General features: G+C 53.5%; 1 protein-coding gene across 3 annotated transcripts; it reads right to left on the bottom strand.

The window, feature by feature from the left end:
- Positions 1-88: 88 nt before the first annotated feature.
- LOC136483748 (putative squamosa promoter-binding-like protein 19) lies at positions 89-22,078 on the bottom strand. 3 transcript variants are annotated; one of them, XM_066480907.1, is made up of 5 exons: positions 21,799-21,930; positions 21,285-21,682; positions 1,150-1,280; positions 727-794; positions 89-660 (listed from the first exon to the last, which is right to left on the bottom strand). In XM_066480907.1, the coding sequence occupies exons 1-5, from the start codon at positions 21,862-21,864 to the stop codon at positions 319-321; spliced, it is 1,005 nt and encodes a 334-aa protein (XP_066337004.1). In that variant the 5' UTR covers positions 21,865-21,930; the 3' UTR covers positions 89-318. The 3 variants fall into 3 exon arrangements, with proteins under 3 accessions (XP_066337004.1, XP_066337005.1, XP_066337003.1); XM_066480908.1 differs by lacking the exon at positions 21,799-21,930 and adding an exon at positions 21,944-22,078 and having other exon boundaries at positions 89-794; XM_066480906.1 differs by having other exon boundaries at positions 89-794.
- Between the last annotated feature and the right edge of the window lie 1,982 nt (positions 22,079-24,060).

The following is a 24,060-nucleotide window of genomic DNA, read 5'->3' as shown; positions in this document are numbered from 1 at the left end:
AAAATAGAGCGCGATATAATTTGAAAAAGGAAATATGTTCCAAGTTACGCAACAAAATGATTTTAAAAGTATATGTTATTCGCCAAAATGTACAAAATTTTGAACAAGACCCATTTGAACTTATCGACTAAACAATCTGCACAACAGCCACCACCTCCTTCCTTCCAAAGGACAGCACTTGTCCTGTCACTTGTTTAAACCTCCGATCACACCCTGAGTCTGCGACTGCAAGTGCACAGGTGCTCCCAAATCCCAGTCATCAGCACTACCATCAATTGAGAACCCAGCCGCAGCACATAAAAACAGGGCAATTTAATTCTACTGCCAAGAGAATGGCAGTGCCTGTGAAGGATCCTCAAACATAGCATTAGGAACAAACACATGGTGGCCAACACCGGCCGCGAATGCAGTGGTCATAGCTGTTGTTGCAGCCTGCGACACAGCAGCCATCCGAGAGAGTGAAGAGGCAACCTGGGGTTGGCCAGCGGTGGGGATGCCAGCAGTGGAGGGGCGATGCAGCGACGATGACAGAAGAGAGAAAGCACACTCAGGGCCCAGAGTGCCAGAGAGAGCGTTGTTGCATGTGCTACTTCCACTGTGGCTGCTACGTTCAGCCAAAAGAAGACCAGGGCGTGCTGCATGGAGCACGCTACCGCCGCCCTGTGGGAAAGGGAACTGATTTGGTGTTCTTGCGAACGATATGGAGAAGGGCTGCTGACAACCCACCAAGTGCATGGCGTCAGAATTCTGGCTGACTGTTGGAATTGTTCGTTGATAGACCTCAAATTGATTCACTGCAGGATGATAACAACATTTGTCATCTAGTTTGTTGTTTCTGTATATGCAAATTGGGTAAAGCTTGCTTAAAAAATAAATTTATTACATCAGAAATGAAAACTTTGTCAATCAACCAATCATAGAAGGAACAGTTTATAGAAAATATTGAAGACACTCTGCTCACCTCAAAAAGGTGATTAGACAATCTAATAGATTTTTCTTTCTTCTATCATTGATAAATTGATCCATCACTTGATAAAAGCTAAATATATAGAAATTTTAGTGCTCTATCTAAACTGGATTAACAGACTCCTAGGAATAGGATTGTCAGAATACCAAGGCTTCAACATATGTAAGCTCAAATGTAAAGACCTTGGTGGTATGGAAAGAAACCCCCTAGATTCGTCAGATCATGCTGTGGCTTTCTTCGACGCCTATTATGGCCATCCAAACGCTTCCGACAACTTCTTTTTCCCTCATCAAACTCAGACAACATGTGAAACCTACAAATTTGAGAACAATGAACCACCTTCAGCACAAACATTTTCAAACAAGCACCACAAATTCAACTTCAGATGATAACCTAGGCTTCTTGGATAGTAACGCGATGTATGATTTACATAAGTATTTCACAAAAGCTTATGAAACAACCAAAATCTAAATTTGAATGAGCATAAGAGAAGTATATCTGTGACTTCTTGCGTTGCTGCTTGGTCTGCTATGCGTGCCACCTTCGTTAGGCTTCAACAAGGAAAGTATTTGTTAGGATTTAACAAGCAAATAATATCTGTGGCCAGGTTCCAAGAGTGACAGAAGATGGAAACACGATTATTTAGCATAGGTTTAGTGATACATAAGCTATATCTCGTGTAAAGTCAGATAAAGCCACCGTGCAACATGGAGGTGAGGTAAAATGTTCCAGGTTCCTCAAAAATTGCTGCGCTTCAAGATGTTTTTCACTTGCCAGTTGTTTTCAGAACAAGGCTACAATACAAAAACTCAGTTACTTGTTTTATTGAAGTCTCAAATGGAAAAGGCATCCATGGATCCCAAGCGCACCATCCGCTCCATTATTCTCGATAGACTCACATTTACCATTGAACTGGCATCCACGGAACACGAATGCACATAACTCTGGTTCTTGGGTAAGATAGCGAGCACCGGCTCACAGGGTGACATTGACCAAGGGCTCACAACACGATGGACAGCACAGGATTGACAGGGTTAGAAGGGAAAATTGAACGTATAAGAATGCGAAATCAAAGCAATACATTCTTTTGCTGCAACCTTTAATGTATTTGGGAAATGCGAGATGGTAGATAAAAACAAGAGATGCATGAGAGAATGTGATAAGGTTCATATGGACAGGGCCACTCGAAGCAAAAGTCTAGCATGATTTGGTGACAACCCTTTGCCATGCATAAGGATCACATTGTGTCAACATAGAAGAAAAGTAGATGGTACCATCAAAATAAGAATTTCGAACCTCCGCACCCCACGGGTCCTTTGCCAAATTGGTGCCATCAATTGTTACCTTGTATTTGGCTATTCACCTAAAAGATAAATCTGTCAGCTAACTTAGGATTCCTAGGCATAGATTGGCAGCCACCTCATCTAGATGTGCTCGCCTGGACTTGGTCTCCAAACAGTACGATCTCCGGTGTCATCATGGTTGTCCACCTTCACTTTCTCTAAACCTTGGTGTGGGTCTCGAGCGTCACAAAAAGCAGTCTGTCCAACCTCTCTGTTGTGTACTTGGTGGATTATTTAAGATGCCCCAGTGCTCCGAATGAGCTGGGAAGTCATCGTAGATTCGTAGTTGACCATGGAGGTCGATGACAACCCTGACAATAATACCAAATTGTCAAGAGGGGCTAGATCATAGGAAGCAAGTAGTGGAGGTTATAGACGAAGGAGGTGGAGCGCTGGGGAACTAGGAGTCACTTGCAGCCCATTGTCAAAGGCATAGCCAGTTGTGGTGGCTGGCAGCCAGAATAGAAGGGGTCAACGCTTAGGCAGGATTAGTGCAAGGGAGGCCAGAGTGGGTCAACACAGGGAGGCAAAGGGAAAGGAGAGGAAGTCCTCTATTCCTCGCTTGATCTAAACAATTACATATCCTCTTGTTTTATACTGACTCATGACTTGATACCTAAGACAAGTACATAATCCTTATAGATTGGATCCATCTTACAACTCAATCTCAAATCAATCTCTTAGGGTGTGTTTGGTTTGAGATCAAGCTTGGATGGGATAGGACCATCAATGTTGCTTGTTTGGTTAGATGGATGGGACCATATAATGATACAATCATATCACAAATATAATGATTTGCAATAAATATAATGATACAATCATATCGCAAATTAGATAAGTAGTTTGTGAGATAAAATCATTTGAAGATTGCTAACAGAAAGGGAAAAGCAATTAATGCATGGACCACCATGAGCAGCAGGGCATGGACAAGCTCATGTGGCCAATTTCTAGGGGCACGCTCATCCAACATATTTAGGAGTATTCCTCATTGGTGGCTGCCCTTATCCACATCACCCGCGAACCAAACACCTCCCATTCATGGACCGTCATCTCCCATACATAGATATCTACCAAAACAAACACACCCTTAATTCTATCTCAACCTCTGTTAAACAAATTCAATCTCTAATTTCCCTTAACTCAGCCAAGGATAGAGGGTTGCTTCATTTGCCAATAAACTTACAACACAATCAAGACTTTCCAATTCTCCAATATGCAGATGACACTCTGATTTTTATGCAGGGAGATGCTAGACAGCTTTTTTTCTCGAAGCCATTCTTCAAAACTTTACAGAATCTACTGGTTTGAAGGCTAACTATTCAAAGTCTATGATGATTCCAATCAATGTTGCAGAAGACAAATTTGAACTTTTAGCACAAAGTTTTGGTTGTTCAAAAGGCTCCCTACCTTTTACCTACCTTGGGCTACCCCTCAGCCTGTATAAACCAACTGTTGCAGATTTCTGGCCTCTAGTAAATAGATGTGAAAGGAGGTGGTAAGCACCTCTAACTTCTTGAGTGAAGCTAGAAGGCTAGAACCTAGAACTTGTTAATGCTGTTTTCAGTGCCTTACCAACCTTTGCAATGTGCACTTTCTTACTTCCAAAGACAGTCATCAGGCAAATAGACCGGTTTAGGAAGCACTGTCTCTGGAGTGGATCAGATATTAACAGCAAAAAACTTCTTAAAGAAGCCTGGAAGATGGTATGTGACTCTAAGGACAATGGTGGCTTAGGGGTCTTAAATCTCAGAACTCAAAAATGAAAATCTCCTCCTTAAAAACTTGCACAAGTTCTATAATAAAGCTGATCTGCCATGGGTACAATTAATCTGGAACCAATATTATTCTCATGGCCATCTCCCCATTATTGGTTCTAGAAGAGGCTCCTTTTGGTGGAGAGACTCTCTAACTCTTTTGGACACTTATAAGGGTTTGGCTTCTGCAAATGTAAGAAAAATGGCCACTCTACGCTGCTGTGGTTGGATGTCTGGGATAATCATTTTCTTCCAATACAGTGGCCGGAGCTCTACTCTTTTGTCAGAAACAAGAACATAACGACCTCCCAAGCAGCCCACAGTTCCTCTGTCCAGGATCTCTTTCATCTACCACTGTCTAAGAAAGCCTTTGAACAGTACCAAGACTTCAGTGTCCTAGTTGCTGGTCTTCAGTTGCAAGAAGATTCAGACATCTTGGGGGTCATAGGTTTTTGCACCAAGGGAAGCATATGCTCATCTCATTGGAGACCGGCCGGTCCACAGAGCCTTTAATGGTTGTGGAAATCATGTTGTCAGAACAAAAGAAAGATCATTTTCTGTCTATTGCTCAAAAACCGTTTAAACACCAGATCTCTCCTCAGGAGCAAAAATATGGTGCTGGAAGACTATAAATGTGTTTTATGTAGCCATCAGACTGAAGAAACTCTGGAACACCTCTTTCTAATCTGTCCTTTTGCAGAAGTTTGTTGGGCTACTCTTGGAATTTATATCCCACAGCATGATGACATCTTTGCAGTCTTGGACAATGTCAAAGTTATGTTGAATATGTCTTATATGGAAATCATTATCACCATGGCTTGGTCAATCTGGGAAGTTAGAAATGATGCGATCTTCAGAGGTATTGCGCCATCAGTTCAGAATTGCAAGAGAATCTTTAAAAGAGAATTTGCTTGGGTTATCCTTCGAGCAAGAGCAAGCTACCACCCTTTCATTTCTAAATGGCTAGAAGCTTATGTGTAATCTGTATGATCTTTTTTGTTTCATTATTCGTCTCATGAGACGTCTTTGTAAACATTTTAGTTCGTTGTTTAACAAAGTCCAGTAGGGGGCAACCCCTACTGTTTCACTCAAAAAAATCTCTAATTTTCCTAAAACGCCGATGGCACTAGCATGACTGGCAGGGGCAAGGGGTGTGCATGTCAACGTGATTGGTGGGGCCAGGGCATCAACCACTCTGGTGTGACCATCTTCCATGGCTAGGATGAGCCGAGCCATAAAATGAGATCTATTCAGTCAATTGCCATGGGTCTAAACGCGTCCGAGGGGTGGGCCCAACATGCCACAGAGGAGAGGCAGGGGCCTGGCCGAGCACCTGCGAGGAGTCTGCATCCAACTCCAATTAGAATAAATTCAGTTTAGGAAATAAAGATTGTTTAGGAAAAGAAGAGTCCAAATCTATAAGGACTCTAGCCCTAGATTGCTTAGGGGTCAAGTCACAGGGAGTATAAATAAAGGGGCCATGTACTCATAATATTTGAGAAAAGAAATAAATGATTCAATCCTCAAAGATTTCACAGCACTCTCACCCGTGTGTCCACCCCCTTTCCCCTAGTGCTGCTACGCCCCCTTTGCCGCTAGCCACCCTCGTCGTACGGGCAGCCATGAACTTCCATCTCTCCTCCATCCCTCATCCTCCTCCCTCCTTTCCTTACAATGTAAATCCACCCCAACCAATCTAGGCCCATCACATCTAGTATCCAGAGACTAGGAATCCAATGCCGACAGCAACAATAACACCTCCATCATTGTCATCGAGATCTGTTTTTTGAGAACAATTGTCATCGAGATCTAGGCATGGCTCAAGATGCTCTCGGTCCACATCAGCACCCACATGGATAAGGTGGAGCAGCACCTCGACAACGTCGAAGACATCCTTATCGTCATAGAGCAAGGTGGCAACAAGGGAAGGATGACGCCGATGCCACCGCTGCCGCAAAGAACTGGGGGCCCAAACTAGGTGCATCATGGAGGACAACACCTGCGCCTTCCTCCAAGAGAAAGCAAACAACTCGTTGTCCTCAGGCATCTAGGAAATCGACCAGAGATGACAAACACTCTATTCGCCACAACGCTAAAGACCCACCCAACTGCAAAGGTCGAGGTATCCCTTCCAACGAAAGATTCATCTGCACCGATCTCCTTCCCCGTATTCCAACAGTGCTACCACAAGTTTCCTTCCCAACCTTCAACGGCAAGGGCCCGCTACCATGATTGAATCGTTGCGAGCAGTTCTTAAAGGGTTAGTGGATCCCCGACAATGAAAAGGTGTGGTATGCATCTTTTCATCTAACAGGCGCAACAGTGGTATATGCGCCTCGCACAAGAGAAGGTGATCAAGGGCCGGGACTACTCTTATTGTGTCAACAAGCGATTTGGTCCTCCTTCACCAAGCACTTCCTCGCATGTGGCATGTCTGAGACCCCTTGATGAGCTCCTGCAAGTGAACATCTACACAACAGGACTGATGTAACTGTTGAAGACAGACATCGAGCTACAAAACCCCAATGACATGAAGACATCAATGTCCATGGCTAGGGCATACCAGCGCCACGCCAACATCGTCGCTGACCTCGCCATGTTAACATCTCCAGCAACAAGAATGGCGCCCCAACCTCAACTTGCGCCTAAGCCGACACCTGCTATCGCGCCAGACCATCAACCTTAACAACAACTATAGCAGCCCCGGTCAATGGTACGACATCTCCAGCTGGTCAATAGTTTAGCGCGTGGACACACATTGAAAGGCAAAAGTGGAGGGATTCCATGGGTCTAAACGGGCCCGAGGTGGTGAGCCCAGTATGGCCTAGAGGAGAGCTAGGGTTGGTTGTTAGGCGCATGAGGAAGGGACCCTGAGGAGGGGGGGCGCTCTCCTGGCCAGCCGGTCCCTCCCCCAAGGAAGAGTCCAAATCCAACTCCAATTAGAAATATGATAAGAATAAATTCAGTATAGGAAATAGAGATTGTTTAGGAAAAGTAGAGTCCAAATCTATAAGGACTCTAGCCCTAGAATGCTTAGGGGTCAAGTCATATGGAGTACAAATGAAGGGGTCATATACTCATAATATTCAAGAAAAGAAATAGAGGATTCAATCCTCAAAGCTTTCAGCTCTCCAACCCCTATGCCCTATGCTGTCCCCTCTTCCCTAGCGGCCCCTACCTGCGTTGCTGTCATCCCTTGCACTAGCCTATGTCGCCGGCCACCCTCGGCGTACGGGCGACCATGGGCTTTCGTCTCTCTTCCATCCCTCTTCTCCTCCCTCCTTTCCTTACAATCTACTCAATCCACCTCCAACCAATCCAGGCCCATCACACAACAAACATTAACTTCATTTGGACAGTCCATGTTTCATTTTTCTCATCATTAAGAGCATACCCACTCAACCTTAATGATTGTTGTAATATACTTCCTAAACTGATCTACTACTAGGATCATATTGTTCAATGGATAAGGCACGTGAGACATACTTCCAATAATTTGTACATGCCTCTTGGTCATATTGCACATGGATTGCATGAGACTTTGGAATCCACGATTCATGGTGAAAAGAATCCATGTGATAGGATTTCTGATCCTACCAGGAACACTACGAAGCCTGTAGGGGTGAGAGGGAGGAAGAGCTGGCTTGGGGCCTCGCTGCCGGCGAGCAGGCGCCGTGGCGAGGTTTGTGCGCGCGTGATCAGCCGAGCAGAGGTGGCTAGGGCAAACTCCCGGCTCCCTGAGGAAGCCGGAAACAATATATTGTTTCTGCTTAATCTTCAATCGTTTTACAATTCATCTATATATAGTTCTTCTAAAAATAGGAAACTGACTCGGCAATAGCCAATAATTCTAATATAGATAATTATTCTGGGCCCTAAGCCCATGGACCACACGCCCAGGTCAGCCACCCGTGGCCCTTCTCCTTGCATACTGGATTCCGGTCATAACATCTCTCCCCGCCTGCAAAAACAACTCGTCCTCGAGCTGGAAGTCAGGGTAGTCCGCATGAAAGTCGTCGAGGATCTCCCACGTCGCGTCATCTTCAGGAAGGCCATTCCACTTGATCAAAACGCGCCAGACCCCACGGCGCAGATGGGCGCGCAAGGCACGCTCCGGAGCCAGCAGCACCCGACCGTCGTGTACTGGAGGAAGATCGCCTGGAGTTGGTGGAGGGTCGCCGCGATGCTGCTTCAGGAGGCCAACATGGAAGACGTCGTGGATGCGAGCGCCCTCCGGCAGCTGGAGACGGTAGGCGACACGACCGATGCGTTCGAGAACGCGGAAAGGCCCGGCCCAACGGGGCCCCAACTTGCGCTTGGCGCGCGGGTCGAGGGACTGCGTGGTGCGGTGGAGAAGACGCAGCCAGACCCACGAGCCCACCTCGAACTCCACGTGCCTGTGGTTGGCGTCGTAGTGCTTCTTGGACAGTTGCTGAGCTTGAAGGAGCCGCTGACGAACCTCGGCAAGCATCTCGTCACGGCTGCGGAGGAGTATCGGCGGCCTCCGTGCGGGCCGTCCCCGGTCTGTAGGGCAGAATGGGCGGTGGAGGACGGCCGTAGACGACCTCGAAGGGCGTAGCGCGGAGGGTGGTATGGAAGGAAGTATTATAGCAATACTCCGCCCACGACAGCCAGTCCACCCACGCCCGAGGCCGGTCACCTGTCACACAGCGCAAATACATAGCTATCACCTTGTTGACCACCTCGGACTGGCCGTCCGTCTGAGGATGAAAAGCGGTACTCATGCGGAGCTGCACGCCCGCCATCTTGAAAAGGTCCCGCCACACATGGCCGGTGAACACGGGGTCCCGGTCGCTGACGATGGAGAGGGGGAACCCGTGTAGGCGCACAATGCCGTCGAAGAAGGCACGGGCGACCGAGGTGGCAGTGTAGGGGTGGCCGAGTGCAATAAAATGCGCGTACTTGGAGAAACGGTCGACGACGGTGAGGATGACTGACTTGCCCGCAACCTTCGGCAGCCCCTCGATGAAGTCCATGGAGATATCCGCCCACACTTGGGAGGGCACGTCGAGGGGCTGTAGTAGTCCCACCGGCTGCAGCGTCTCCGTCTTGTTGCGCTGGCACGTGGTACAGGAACGCACCAAGTCCTGAACCAGCACCTTGTCCCGCGGAACGTAGAAGTCGGCACGGAGGCGATGCAGCGTCTTATGGATGCCCTCATGGCCGGCCGCATGGGCCAGCATGAGCACCTGGTGGCCGAGATCCTCATGGTCCGGCACGTAAACGCGAGATCCATGGAGGAGGAGCCCGTGGTCGAGATGCCACGACTCGCCGAGCTCGCCGGCCTGCAGCTGCTGCAGCAGCCGTTGGCCGTCCGGCGCTAACGACGTCGCGCGCCGAATGTCCTCCAGGAGGGAGAACGAGGGCCCTGACACGGCCATAGCAGCCCCGGGCGCTCTCGGTGCTGAAGCGGACGCGCCGTCCTCAACATCGCGGCGGGACAAGGCGTCTGCCACGGTATTCAGACGTCCCGGGCGGTACTCCACCGTGAAGTCGAAGCCGAAAAGTTTACTGATCCACTGGTGCTGAGGAACGGTGGACAAACGCTGGTCAAGCAAAAATTTGAGACTATAATGATCAGTGCGAACAAGGAAGGGCCGCCCCATAGATAAGGGCGCCAATGGCGCACCGCCTGCACCAATCCGATCAGCTCGCGTTCGTAGGCGGCGAGCTTGAGATGCCGAACTGCAAAGGGCCGGCTGAAGTAGGCGAGGGGTCCCGCGCCCTGGTGGAGGACGGCGCCGAACCCCGCACCCGACGCGTCGCAATCGACCACAAAGGTCGCGTCGAAGTCCGGCATCTGCAGGACGGGCCCTGTGGTTAAGGCGCGCTTGAGCGCCTCGAAAGCTGTCGTCGCGTTGTCGTCCCACAGGAACGCGTCTCGCCACAAGAGACGCGTCAGCGGGGCAGCGATGATGCCGAAGTCCTTGATAAATTTCCGATAGTATCCCGCCAGGCCCAAGAAGCCGCGGAGGGCCCGGGCGGAGCGGGGAAGCGGCCATGCTGCCACAGCGGCGACCTTGTCGGCGTCCATGGCGACACCGCCCTCGTCGATTACATGGCCCAGATAAGCCACGGACGGCGCCCCAAAGGAGCACTTGGAGCGCTTCAGATGTAGTTGGTGCACTTGCAGGGCGTTGAGGACGATGTTGACATGCTGCAAGTGCTCGGCCCACGACGAGCTGTAGATAAGTATGTCATCGAAAAATACCAGCACAAACCTCCGGAGGTAGGGGCGGAGGACGTCGTTCATCAGGGCCTGGAAAGTGGCCGAGGCATTGGAGAGCCCAAACGGCATGACCAAGAACTCGAAGTGGCCATGGTGGGTGCGGAACGCCGTCTTGGCGATGTCGTCGGGGTGCATCCGCACCTGGTGGTACCCGGAGCGGAGATCAAGCTTGGTGAAGAACCTCGCCCCGTGCAACTCATCCAGCAGTTCGTCGACCACCGGGATCGGGAACTTGTCCTTAGAGGTCTTGGCGTTGAGAGCGCGGTAGTCGATGCAGAAACGCCAAGACTGATCCGCCTTCCGCACCAAGAGAACGGGCGTGGAGAACGGCGACGTGGTGGGCCGGATGATGCCCTGCGCCAGCATAACTGCGCACTGCCGTTCCAGCTCGTCCTTCTGCAGCTGGGGGTAGCGGTAGGGGCGCACCGCCACAGGGGCGGTATCGGGCAGCAGGTGGATGCGGTGGTCGTAGGGACGCGCCGGCGGGAGCCCCGTGGGCTCCGCGAAGACGGCGGCGTGCTGCTGAAGAAGGGCGTCCAGCAAGGGCAGCCGGCAGTCCGGTGCCATCGCGGCGAACAGCTGGGCAGAGGCGGCCGGTTGAGGTGCAGACGCACCGGCCACCCCCTGCCAGGTGATGCGTCGGCCGTTCCTCCAGAACGATAGCGTGAGGGCCTCGCAGTCCCATAGGATGGGGCCTAAGGTCCGGATGAAGTCGAAGCCGATGATGAAGCCGAAACCGCCCAAGTTGAGGCCAACGCAGGTGACGGCGAAGTCCTCGTCGTAGATGCGGATGGGCACGTTGCGAGCGATACCCTCGGAGGGCATGCGGTCACCATTTGCCACCGTGATCCGCAGGTGGTCACCACCGGCCGGAACGAGGCCGAGGCGACGCATGGTCTCCCCGGCCACGAAATTGTGCGTCGACCCGGTATCGAGTAGGGCGAGGAAGCGTTCCCCCTGGATGGTGACGGGCAGCAGCATGGAATTAGCCGCCCGAATCCCTGCAACAGCCTAAAGGGAAACCACGAGGGCGTTAGCGGTGGGCGGCGCGTGGGCGTCCTGGTCGACCGGTAGGCCATCCTGGGCGTCGGCTGCCGGCTCGTCGTCGAGGTAGTCTTCGCCCTCCAGGTAGAAGAGCCGCGGGAACACATGGCCGCGAACGTAGGGCTCGTCGCAGTTGAAGCACAACCCCTGACGGCGACGTTCCTGCTGCTCGGCAGGAGACAGGCGACGAAACTAGCGCACGGGCGGGGCTGCGACGGCCCCCTGGGCCGGTGGAGACACGGCCCCGGCCGCGGCAAGGGCGACGTTAGGGAGGCGTTGCTGCTGTTGTGCCCAGGCCGACCGCTGTGGTGGTCGGGCGCCGCGAGCGGGTGGTGGAGGCGCCGGCGTAGACGTGCAGTCCTCAAAGGCCCGCGCCAGGTACATGGCGGATTGGAGGTCCGGCGGCGCACGCATCTGTACCTGCTTCCTGATGTGGTCCGGGAGGCCGCCCACGTACAAATCCGCCTTTTGGCGAGCGGATAGGTCGCGGGCATGGCAGAGCACGGCGTTGTAGCGCTCTGAGTAGTCCTGCACCGTAGAGACGAAGGGGAGACGGGCGAGCTCCGCCAAACGGGTACCCAGAACTGGCGGTCCGAAGCGGAGTGAGCAGAGGGCCCGAAAGCGCTCCCATGGTGGCATCCCCTCGTCATTCTCCAGGGCATAATACCATGTCTGAGCTGCACCACGCAAGTGGTAGGACGCAAGCCAAGTCCTAGACGAGGCCGGCGTCTGCTGTCCCCTGAAGAACTGCTCGCACTGGTTCAACCAGTTGAGGGGGTCCATCGAGCCATCGAATGTCGGAAACTCCAACTTGTAGAATTTGGGCCCGGCTTGGGCGCCACCCAAAGCGAACGCCGCAGCAAGGCCGGGGTCGACCACCCCTGTGTACTGGTCGGCCGAGGGTGGAGGTGCTCCCTGGAACAGCGGTCCATCTACCCCCCCATAGAAGATGTCGCTGGCGGGGGCAGGGAAGAGGCCACGATCGTCGAGGACGGAGCCGAAGTCGCTGGCGTAGAGGAGACGGCTGTCGAGTAGATCGGCGCGGAGGCCGCCATCTGGGCCTGCAGCCAGGCGGGCAGCGGCGACGGCGAGTTCGGCCACTGCAGCTGATGGAGGGGAACGCTGGACCCCGAGTGCGGCATGCCATAGGGGTAGGACGCCGCCGGAGCAGACGGCGTTGGTGTGGAAGATGCGGGCGGCGGCGGATGGGGAGGAGCCGGGAACGGCGGCAGCTGCGGTTGCTGGACGAGCCCGTTCCAGGCAGCCCTCATCTCCCGCATCTCGCACTGGATGTCGAGGACGACGGAGGCCAACGCATGCAGCGTGAGGGGCGCCCCGGAAGAAACCGTTGCATCGGAGATCCCAGAGTTCACGGAGGACGGCGGCGTGGTGGGGGTGACGGGCGGCTGCGTGGTGGCTGTAGGCAAGGGAAGCGACATCGTAGCCTGGCAAGCTGATACCAGATTGATTGGATTTCTGATCCTACCAGGAACACTACGAAGCCTGTAGGGGTGAGAGGGAGGAAGAGCTGGCTTGGGGCCTCGCTGCTAGCGAGCAGGCGCTGTGGCGAGGTTTGTGCGCGCGTGATCAGCCGAGCAGAGGTGGCTAGGGCAAACTCCCGGCTCCCTGAGGAAGCCGGAAACAATATATTGTTTCTGCTTAATCTTCAATCGTTTTACAATTGATCTATATATAGTTCTTCTAAAAATAGGAAACTGACTCGGCAATAGCCAATAATTCTAATATAGATAATTATCCTGGGCCCTAAGCCCATGGACCAGGCAGGCGCCCAGGTCAGCCACCCGTGGCCCTTCTCCTTGCATACTGGATTCCGGTCATAACACCATGATATAATGATTATTTGTAGATCAAACATGTGAACTGCATGAGACTTTGGAACACCAACTTTCTGCTAAGGTGTTAAACAAAAGTACAAAACAACAGCTTTCCCTTTGATTTGTCACTTACAGTTCCTATGTTAGTCGCTGAATTCTCATCCTTGGTAGTAGCTGAATTCTTACTCTCATTGAGAGAGGATGACACTAGGAGTTGAGGCAATTTTCTGGTTTATTTCTCATACAACTCATACAAATGCCATACCAACCTGAGGGGTTGGGGATACATATTTATAGGCTGCTAGCCAGCCGAGCATATACTAAGATGCTAGTCTAAGATGCTAAGATGCTGTCCTAAGATGCTTCTAATATGCTGTCCTAAGATGCAGTCCAGTCAAGATACTGCTGTCCTCCAGTCCCTGCTGTCCTCCAGTCAAGGATGCTGGGCAGCAAGACCACCATGCTGTTGCAGCTCCACAAAGACTGCTACAGCCCCACAAAGACCACAGAGACTTATCCCATCATTCTCCCCCTAAGTCTTGTGTGTCGTCTTGTGGGAAAGTTGAACCATCCCGGTCCTGGAGCAGAGCTCAAGGAACTTGATTCTTCCAAGAGGCTTGGTGAGCAGGTCCGCAAGCTGGTCCATGGTGTTGATGTAGCTCACATTGATGCTGCCTTCCTCCAAACAGCCTCGAATGAAGTGGTACCTCACTCGGATGTGCTTGCAGCGTTCATGGAAGACGAGGTTCTTTGCCAGGGCCAGAGCGGACTTGCTGTCCACCCTGAGCTCCACCGCTCTAGTGTCTCTGCCGAGGAGATCACCAAGCAGTCGAGCGAGCCAGAGCGCCTGAGTCGAAGCGGTGGAGGCCGCTATGTACTCGGCCTCGCAGCTGGACAGGGCCACCACCTGCTGCTTGACCGACTGCGAGCTCACGAGGCACTTGCCGATGAAGAAGAGGATCCCGCTCGTGCTCTTGCTAGTGTCGATGTCACCGGCGTGGTCGCTGTTGCTGTACCCGACGAAGTGTGCCGCCCCAAGGCACCTAGGGTAGTAGAGGCCGTGATCGAGAGTCCCCGCAACGTAGCGGATGATCCTCTTCACAGCCTGCTGGTGCTCCGTCGTCGGTCGCTGCATGAACCGACTAACGTAGCCGACGGAGAATGCCAAGTCCGGCCATGTGTGGGCGAGGAGGTAGCGAAGGCTCCCCACAAGACGCCGGTACTGCGTAGCGTCCACCTCCGTCGTGCTGTCACGGCTCAGCTTCAGCCTCTCCTCCATCGGAGTGAGAGCTGGGTTGCAGTCGGTGAGCCCAGCTAGCTCAACGACGCTCTTGACGTAGGCGGTCTGTCGAAGCGTGATCCCGGAGTCATCCTGGTGCACCTCGATTCCCAGGTAGGAGAGAGGCCCCAGATCACTCATCTGGAAGGTGGCCTTCATCTCTTCCTTTAATGCCGCCACCTCCGCATCCTTGGTGCCGGTGATCACCAAGTCGTCGACGTAGACACCCACGAGCAGAGCATTTCCTGCACTACCCCGTCGGTAGATGGCCGCCTCGTGCGGGCTTTGCTCGAAGCCCATCCCCTTTAGCGTGGAATCCAGCTTGGCATTCCACGCCCTCGGTGCCTGTCGCAAGCCATAGAGGGCCTTGCGCAGGCGGAGCACCTTGCCCTCCTTGCTGGGGATCGCAAATCCCAACGGCTGGTGCACGTAGACCTCCTCCTTCAAGTCGCCGTTAAGGAACGCCGACTTGACGTCCATGTGATGAACACGCCAGCCCTCCTGGGCAGCTAGCGCAAGGAGGAGTCGCACGGACTCCATCCGTGCCACGGGAGCAAAGGCGTCATCGAAGTCGACCCCCTCCTACTGCACGAAACCTCGTGCCACCAAGCGAGCCTTGTCCTTGACGATGGCGCCGACTTCATCCCTCTTCAGCTTGTACACCCACTTAAGGGTGATCGCGCGGTGACCACGAGGAAGGTCAGCAAGCTCCCAGGTGCGGTTGTTCTCAACCGCATCCATCTCCAACTGCATCGCGGCGCGCCATGCCGTGTGTCTCTCGGCCTCTGCAAACGACTGAGGCTCGCCGTCGTCACACGCAAGGTGCAACTGCGCCTCCAGGTCGTGAGGCACCGGTCCCGGCACCGGCTGGTCGCCGAGAAGGTTCTCCATCATACAGTACCGCAACGGCTCACCATCGTGGTACGCGTCGATGCGCTCCTCGTCGTGAGAGAGCGGAGTAGCGAGCTCAACCGGGCTGTGCTCGACACGAACTGGTGTTGGAGTAGACGTGCCCGGAGAGGTGCCTATCGGTGCTGGAGTGCGTGGCGATGCCGGCTGTGGTGGAGCCGGCGAAAGACTCATCGCAGCCGAGGTCCTGGCTGGAGAGCGTGGTGCTGTCGGAGTAACAGGCGCCGGGGTTGGTGGAGGCTCGGGGACTGGGGTAGACGCGCTCGCCGAAGAAGAGTTGCCTACTCCCCCAGCTCCCTCGATGTGGACGTACTCGATAGTGAAGTCGTCGTACGTCGGAGCCGAGCCGTCGTCCACCGCCTTGTCCCACGCCCATCCTCGCCATTCGTCGAACACAACGTCGCGCGCCGTGCGCACACGCTGTCTTCGGGTCAAGGATGCGGTAGGCCTTCGAGCCCTCCGCATAGCCGATGAACACTCCTGGAGTGCTCCTGTCGTCGAGCTTGCTGATGTGGCCAAGCTCCTTGGCGAACGCGAGGCAGCCGAAGACCCGCAAGTGGGAGACCGCGGGCTTACGCCCATGCCAAGCCTCGTACGGCGTCCTGCCATCGAACGCCTTGGTAGGTGAGCGGTTGAGGATATAGACGGCCGACACCACCGCCTCTCCCAAGAAGATAGCCGGCATCCCCCTCTGCTTGAGAAGGGCCCGAGCCATCCCCACAACCGTCTAGTTGCGCCGCTCGACGACGCCATTCTGCTGTGGGCTGTACGGCACAGAGTAGTGGCGCTGAATGCCCTCATCAGCGCAGTATGACGCGAATTCAGCCGCCGTGAATTCGCCGCCGTTGTCGGTGCGCAGCACGCGCAGCTTGCGTCCGCACTCCGCCTCCGCAGCAGCATGCGAGCGCCTGATGGCGTCCGCAGCCTCTCCCTTGCTGCCGAGGACCATCACCCACATGTAGCGGGAGAGGTCGTCAACGAGCAGCAGGAAATAGCGTCGTCCTCCCGGTGTGGCCGGTGTCACCGGACCACACAAGTCCCCGTGCACAAGCTCGAGCCTCTCCTTGGCTCGAAAGCTCGCCCGCTAGGGAAAGGGAAGTCGCCTCTGCTTCGTCAACACGCAGACGTCGCAGTGCTGCTCCACATGGTCGAGGCACGGCAAGCCTCGCACCATCTTCGTGGCACTGAGCCGCTTCAGGGCCTCGAAGTGAAGGTGCCCGAAACGCTCGTGCCACTGCCACGCCTCATCGTCCCAACGAGCAGCGAGACAGAGGGGTTGTGCCACCTGCACGTTAAGGACGTAGAGTCGATTTGCGCTTCTGGATACCTTGGCGAGAAGGCGGCGACGGCGATCCCAAATCCTCATGACTCCATCCTCAACCACCACGCGCGAACTGTTCTCATCCAGCTGTCCCAAGCTGATGATGGAGTTCCTCAACGCGGGGATGTAGTAGACTCCGGTGAGCAGCCTATGCTCACCAGACACGGTGGTGAAGATGACGGAGCCGACGCCCTTGATCTCCACGCTGGAGGCATCCCCAAACTTGACGGAGCCTCGGACGCCAGAGTCAAGCTCGGTGAAGAACTCCCGTCGACCGGTCATGTGATGGGTGGCGCCGGTGTCGAGGCACCGCCCGTCAGTCTTGTCGTTGCCGGAGCCGTCGCCGAGGAGGGCTTGTGCTTTTGGCTCGTCAAGGTGGAGGAGAGCCGCTGCGGCCGGTGCCGCTGGAGGTAGCTCGATGCTTGCATGTGCCATGAACAGAGCCGGCTCCTCCTCCTCCGCCTGTGCGACGTGGACCTGGCCGCATCGTGGCTGTCGACAGTCCTTGGCCCAATGGCCAAGCTGGCCGCAGTTGCGGCAGGCGTCGTCTCGTGCTGGCTTGTGCCTGCCGGCGGCGCCTCCGCGGGCATCACCCTCGGCACGTCCTCGCGCCCCGGCCTGGGCGTCTCTGCGCGTCTTGCGTGGCTTGCCACACTTGTGGCCGCCTGTCGCGGAAGAAGGCTCCCCCTTCTTCCGGTCACCTTGGCTGGCAAGCCACTGCTCCGAGTGAGAAGAAGCTTCCCGCCAGTGGTGATGGGCCCCGAGAGAGCCTGTGGCTCATCGCTGTCGACGACCTTGAGGCGACCTATCGCCTCCTCGATCGACATTGTGGAGAGATCCAGTAGGGACTCGATCGAGCGAGCCATCTGCTTGTACTTCTCGGGGACGCAGCGGAAGAGCTTTTCGACAGCTCTCTCCTCGCCGTAGGTGTCATCGCCGAACTGCACCATCTTCTGCAACAGAGTGTTGAGACGGAGAGCAAAGTCATCAACGTCCTCACCTGGCTTGAAGGCCAGGTTCTCCCACTCCTTGCGAAGTGCCTGCAGTGTGGACTTGCGGGCGCGGTCGCTGCCGATGCGTGCCGCAGCGATGGCGTCCTAAGCCTCATTGGCAGTCCACTTGTTGGTAAGCAAGAACTGCATCTCGGGCGGGACTGCAGCGATGAGGGCGTCCAGCGCCCGTCGATCTTGGTCGTAGTCGACGTCGCCGTACCGGACTACCTCCCACATGTGCCGCACCTGGAGCTTTACCCTCATCACCGCAGCCCACTCGACGGAGTTGGTCTTGGTGAGGGTAGGCCACCCACCGCCGGGGCCGACGTCCCTGACAACAGCCTGGAAACCGTGGTAACCATGGAACCGATCCGGGGAGAGAGAGTCACGCTGCCTGTGAAGGTCGCGCTCTCCATCGACCCGTCCGCCACCGTTGTCGTGCACACCTCCTCCAGGAGCGCCACCGCCGTGCGTGCCTCCTCCAGGAGCGCCGCCGGCGCGTCCGCGCCTGTCTGGGCTGCCGCCGCGCTCGTGGGCGTGCGCGGCTCCTCCAGGAGCGCCACCACCGTGCGCGCCTAATCCAGGAAAGCCGCCAGCGCGTCCGCGCCTGTCTGGGCTGCCGCCACGCTCGTGGGCGTGCGCGGCTGCCCCAGGAGCGCCACCGCCGTGCGCGCCTCCTCCAGGAGCGCCGCCAACGTGTCCGCGCCTGTTTGGGCTGCCGCCACGCTCATGGGCGTGCGCGGCTGCCCACTGTGCCGCCCACGCTCGCGCTGCCTCCCACTCTAGCAGCTCGAGGTCCGCGTCAGCGGTGTTGTCAGCGGAAATGGAGCTGCCGATGCTGCCGCGTAGAGCCTCGACCTCCGCTGCCACCGCACGCGCTGCATCCGCTGCCGCCGCTGCTTCCGCCTCCGCTCTGGCTGCTGCCAGCTCCGCCGCTGCCAACCTCGACGCCCTTGCCGCCGCCGCAGCGGTCTCTGCCGCCGCTCGCTCGCGTTCCTCTGCCGCGGCAAGTTCGGCCTCCTGCCGACGCCGTGTGCTCGAGGCGACCAAGCGTTGAGACTGCCCTACGGACATGACGCGCTATCGGGGGGCTGCTGCGTGGGGAGAGGGCTGCTTCAGACGCGCAGAGGGAGAGGAGTGAACAGGAGCGGCCGGAGGAGCTGCTGCTGCCAACAGCTGGGGCTGTTGTAGGGCTGGGAGAGATGAGCAAGAGATGCTTATGCTACAGGATAATACGGCTCCGATACCAGTTGTTAGTCGCTGAATTCTCAACCTTGGTAGTAGCAGAATTCTTACTCTCATCGAGAGAGGATGACACTAGGAGTTGGGGCAATTTTCTGGTTTATTTCTCATACAACTCATACAAATGCCATACCAACCTAAGGGGTTGGGGATACATATTTATAGGCTGATAGCCAGCCGAGCATATGCCAAGATGCTAGTCTAAGATGCTAATATGCTGTCCTCTAAGATGCTGTCCTAAGATGCCTCTAATATGCTGTCCTAAGATGCTGTCCAGTCAAGATGCTGCTGTGCTCCAGTCAAGGATGCTGGGCAGCAAGACCACCATGCTGTTGCAGCCCCACAAAGACCACGGAGACTTATCCCATCATCCTATATTTCATTTCCATTGACTAATGGCATTGATAGTTCTATTGTGGAAGATAGTACAAAAATCTCAAATACACAGCTACAGAAGTGAAACATCCAAATGGAAATCTCTTCTGGATCAGGATTGCACTTAGAATTCCATGTTCTTGGTTAATTTAGAGATTAAAGGAATAAATCAAATAACATAGATTGTTTTACTTATTCACCAATAAGTCAGCTTGCAAACATTAGTGAGACTTCACTTTGAGATCCAGTTCAAAATCACCAGTGCATGCTATCAAGGATATTTTCAGAGTAACAGACAATCCTGGTGCCATTGAAGGATTAATGTCTACTACTTTAAGGAAAAATATGTCTTCTTAATATATAAAGTTTCCTACTTGAAAAGGAAACAAAGCTTCACATGTTCTGAGAAAACCCGGCTACACCTATTCTTTTTTTTTAACATGAAATACAGCAGGGGAGGCGCCCACTGTATGATTTTATTAAAAAAACTGAGCTGTACAGAAAAACCTCCAAAGGGAGGAGAAACAACAGAGGAAAAGAAAAACCCAGGGGAGGGACAGCAGAAAACTAAACTAAGGAAGCTATACAATCTAGGAAAACAGGACGCTTAAACTCACTAAATCTATGAGCTTGTAATTTGGCCTCAACACAGAAAGAGCTCTTCTAGGAAACAAAGGAAGGCCGGCCTCTATTGAAGATAAAATTGTTTATTTGCTTCCAAATTTCCCATTCCGCAATAGTGAAAATCTCCATGAAGAAGGTGCTTTGATATTGAAGCTTCGCCTGATGCATCATTTGAAAGAATTCCAAAGAGAAATCCCAGCTAATTCCAAGATGCTGCCAACAAGACTGACTGAAAGGGCAGCTGAAGAACAAATGGAAAGCAGATTCTGCAGTATTGTTGTTGCAGAGCACACAATTATAGTTGTCTCCTTGGAGTTTTTGATTTTTTCTTCTAAGAATATTTCTAGTGTTAAGCCTATCCATGAGTAGCCACCAAGAGAAGACTCTAAGCTTATTACAGCATTTGGAGTTCCAGATCCAAAGAAAAGGAGCTGGGGGTTGAGAGTTCTTGTAGGGCAGGTTGTAGCATTTAGATGAGGAGTAATTCTTGTTTCCCCAAATGTATTCCCAAGAGTCTGATGTATTTGAATCAATCTGTAAAGCTTGTTACACCTATTCTCAGTTCAAGTTTTGTTTGCTACTCATGTATGTAACAACGAAAAAAGAAGAAGAAATACACATTCAGAGACAGGAGGAAAATTAAATCAACCAAACCAAATGCTATGGACTGATTTCAATTCATGATGATGGGCTTGCCTAAAGGAATGACCCATGAAATAACGTCTATGCTAGTTTGAAGCCTCCTTTTTATCACCATCAGTAATAATAAGCAATAAACTTGATTAGACCTTACGAAATGGTTTCATATTTGGTTGCTGGGAAACAGCAATGTTCTGCAAAGTTGCATCTTATTACAGTAAGAGCTCGAACTGAGGATGCAGTTGAAGAAACTTCAAAACTCATCAATCATGAGAAAGATTCTGCAGGATGCTGAATATCCCATAGAAAAAACAAACCCTACCCAAGGGAGTCAGTTGTCCACACCACCAACATTCTTTAAATAGTACCAACGGCACTAAATTAATGGGGTCACAAGACCCTAAACAACACCAAGTTACCAACCCAACCCAATAGTTTAATGGGTGACGCATCCCACGCGTGAGATTAAATTATCAGCACGCCATCAGATCCTAAACGCCACCAAATTACCAACCCAGTTGTTTAGATTGCCAGGTTGGGACCAAACTAGACCTGATGTTTTTGCCCCTAAATTTGCCCCAAAGTAAGCAAGTAGATGGGGACCAATACACACAGAATTATTAACTAATGACCACATCAGCACAAGCATTGCTGAATAATAGGATCAGTACACTGCCTGGTGCGAGGATTGGATGAGACGGTGCCCTTACCGGCTGCATTGCTGGCAGAAGCGCTGCTCCTGGCCGCCGACGACCACCACCGGCGTCTTGGAGTGCGCCTCACAGACCTTATGCCGCCGGTGGTACTCACGGCACCGGCTGAGATCAGAGCGGCAGCCGTCGACGGAGCACGCCTCCGCGCCAGCACTTCCCCCTGCCACGCGGGACCTCCTCCCGGCTCCCGCCGCCCCCGCCGACCGCGCGCTCTGGGCGAGACCCGCGGCGAAATCCTGGAGCCGCACCTCGGCGTCGGCGGCGGGGGAGGTGGAGGAGGACGGACCCGCGAAGGACAGCATGGTCGGGCCGGGGTCCGTCGCCGCCGCGCCCCACGACGGAGCCCCGGAAGCCGCTGCCCAGTCCATGCCGCCGGCCAAAGAAACCCCTCCGCCCTGCTCCCAACCAAGAAACCGTCAAGACAGCGGGGACAATTCCAGGAAAAATTCCTCTGCAACTGCAAGAAACAAACAACTAGCCAAGAAAAGAGCATTCACGCAAGAAGGCCCACAAGATGTCCAAGAACGCCACCGATTCTTGCACTCCCAAGGCAAAAAAAAACGCAAGAGCTGCGCATGGCGCGAAAGCGAAGGCGGCTATTCAAGTGCAGGCAAAACAGAAGGGGATGAGGCAGACAGGAGGAGCTCGGCACATACGATCGGAGAAAGACGACTCGGCAGCGGCAGCGGCACCGCCTCAGCAGCAGCCAGCAGCACTGTAGAGAGCGGCGGGTGGAGGTGAGGACTAGGGAGCGCGCGAACAGTGCGGGCGCGTGCTTGCGTGTGTGCAGCTCGGGAAAGTATACCTGCAAAGGGTGCGGTTCGGTGCCGGGTATATATGGGCAGAAAGGGCAGTCTACAGCATGTTGGAAAGAGGCAGAGTGATTTGGACGTCCTGTACAATTTTTTTTCCTCTTGTTTTGACCTACACTGTTCACTGATCCCTAGCTTTAGTAAGCCTTAGGTTTTCCATGTTAGTCCTTATGTTTGTCCAAAACTCTGAAGCCCAACTAGGAGAATGTTGAAAACCTGAGCAGTTATCGTGTAGGGAGTGAGGTAAAGGATCCAAAGTTCATTGAAGAAGTAAAAAAATATGGATTTGGTCATGTACAAAATTGAATATTTAGGACTTCAATTGTTGCGTTTCCCAGTTTGACATTTGTAACGTTGATTTTGCAAAAATAGATCTCCAAATATGTGACACTTGATTTACATACATTATGTGTATTTCCTCTCTTTTTAATCTCTCTATATGTATTTGGAACCAAAAAAAGACTCTTTTGTCCTTGTGGCCTTACGTACAGGTGCTGGTCTCGGTTTGGCTTGTTGGGCAGGTTGTTTGGCCGCTGATGGCTGGGTAGGAAGGCCATGTTGGTTGGGCAATCATTTTTTTAATAACATGTGTCAGGTGTTTTGAAAACTGATGAGTAAATTTAGCGTTGCACTGCTCAAGAGAATCGATGGCTAGCACTCGAGACACTAGGAAATTATACTGGCTCGGGATGAAGCCTTACGTCCAGTGCCGGAGACTTTCCTCAAGTTCAAGTGCTCCAAACGCTTACAACAGGGGGTATGCAAGCTAGGGGTCTACATGTAAAAGAGATTCGAGGCACGGGAATTCGATCCTCTAGGAAGAAGGCCTAGCTCCCCTTATATAACAGCGGGGGGCAGGTTATATGCATGAGTGTAGGGTTCTCCCGACCTGAGTGGTCAGGAGCTCGAGGGAGGGAGAAGCTAGCAAGCTTGGTCAGCAATCCTTCTGCTCTTGTCAGCACATCCAGGCACGGTCGTCGAGGGCGTGCTCCCTACGCCAAATTATGGCATACGGTGGTGGCACTGTGCCGACCGTGACGGCGTCGTGGGAGTGGTGGTTGTTCACCAACTTCCCTGCATGGTATGGGCTCGTTGTAGGCGTCGTGGCCTCCGTCCTAGTGTCCGTTTCTTTAGGGGGGAGTCGTGATGTCACCGTACGGAGAGAGTGGCTGTCTATCATGGGCTGCCTACTCTCTTGGTCACGGCCCCGTTGCCCCCAACTTCTCCCGGTCAGGTCGGGGGCATTGGATGCAGCCGATTTGATAGGATCTGGCTCCTGGTCATGATTCACATACCGTAGCGGGTGAGATCGTATGCCCATCCATCAGGTTGGATGGGATTTGGGCGGTGCAGAGCCACGCGAGGTGACGTAGCCAAGTCTTGGTATTGTCTTGTTTGGCAGTGGAGTGCTGCCAAGATTACGCTTTGTCTCGGGGCCTGATGATCAGGAGGGTGGTTGTCCTTCTCGTACCCGATGGAGTGCGCGTGTACGCGTCCTGTCCGGGCAGGTGCATTTAATGCGTTCACCCGCCTCTTGTCCTTTCCTTAGCAGCTACGGTAGGAGGTGGTTGAGGGCACCACGTGGTGCATGGTCAAGAGGTGGGAGAGGTCGAGGCAGGCCTTGTACGGCTCGAGGGACGAGAGGCCGAGACAGGCCATGATTTCGCTGGGTTGCGGCCGGCTTGAATGTCCTGAGTGTCTCTATAACTGTGCTTTGGGGTCCCCTAGTTATATAACCCTAACAGTAGCCCCCGAGTGTCTTTAAGATTAGAAATAATCATGAAGGCACTCTCTCTTCGGGTGGCGTTTGAGTGGTCAAGGCGTTTAGTGCGGGTCGTAGGCGCTGTGTGTCTGTTTTGTTGGCTGCGTCTCGGGGCACGGTGCATACGCGCTTGTCAGTTGTCGTCTGTCTGAGGCGCCTACCGTTCTTTATTTTGATGGGACTAGTAGACTAGCGTGCA

The sequence above is a fragment of the Miscanthus floridulus genome, chromosome 9, assembly GCF_019320115.1.
Source record: "Miscanthus floridulus cultivar M001 chromosome 9, ASM1932011v1, whole genome shotgun sequence".
Taxonomy (NCBI): domain Eukaryota; kingdom Viridiplantae; phylum Streptophyta; class Magnoliopsida; order Poales; family Poaceae; genus Miscanthus; species Miscanthus floridulus.
Note: the sequence above shows the minus strand (reverse complement) of the source record. Positions and strands in the feature narration are given on the sequence as shown.

Coding starts and splice junctions, on each gene's coding strand:
- LOC136483748 (XM_066480906.1), bottom strand. CDS start 21,864: ATGCGCAGCTCTTGCGTTTTTTTTTGCCTTGGGAGTGCAAGAATCGGT. Junction 21,683..21,798: donor GTGGCGTTCTTGGACATCTT/GTGGGCCTTCTT, acceptor GGTTGGGAGCAG/GGCGGAGGGGTTTCTTTGGC. Junction 1,281..21,284: donor TTCTGCCAGCAATGCAGCCG/GTAAGGGCACCG, acceptor TCAAATTTGTAG/GTTTCACATGTTGTCTGAGT.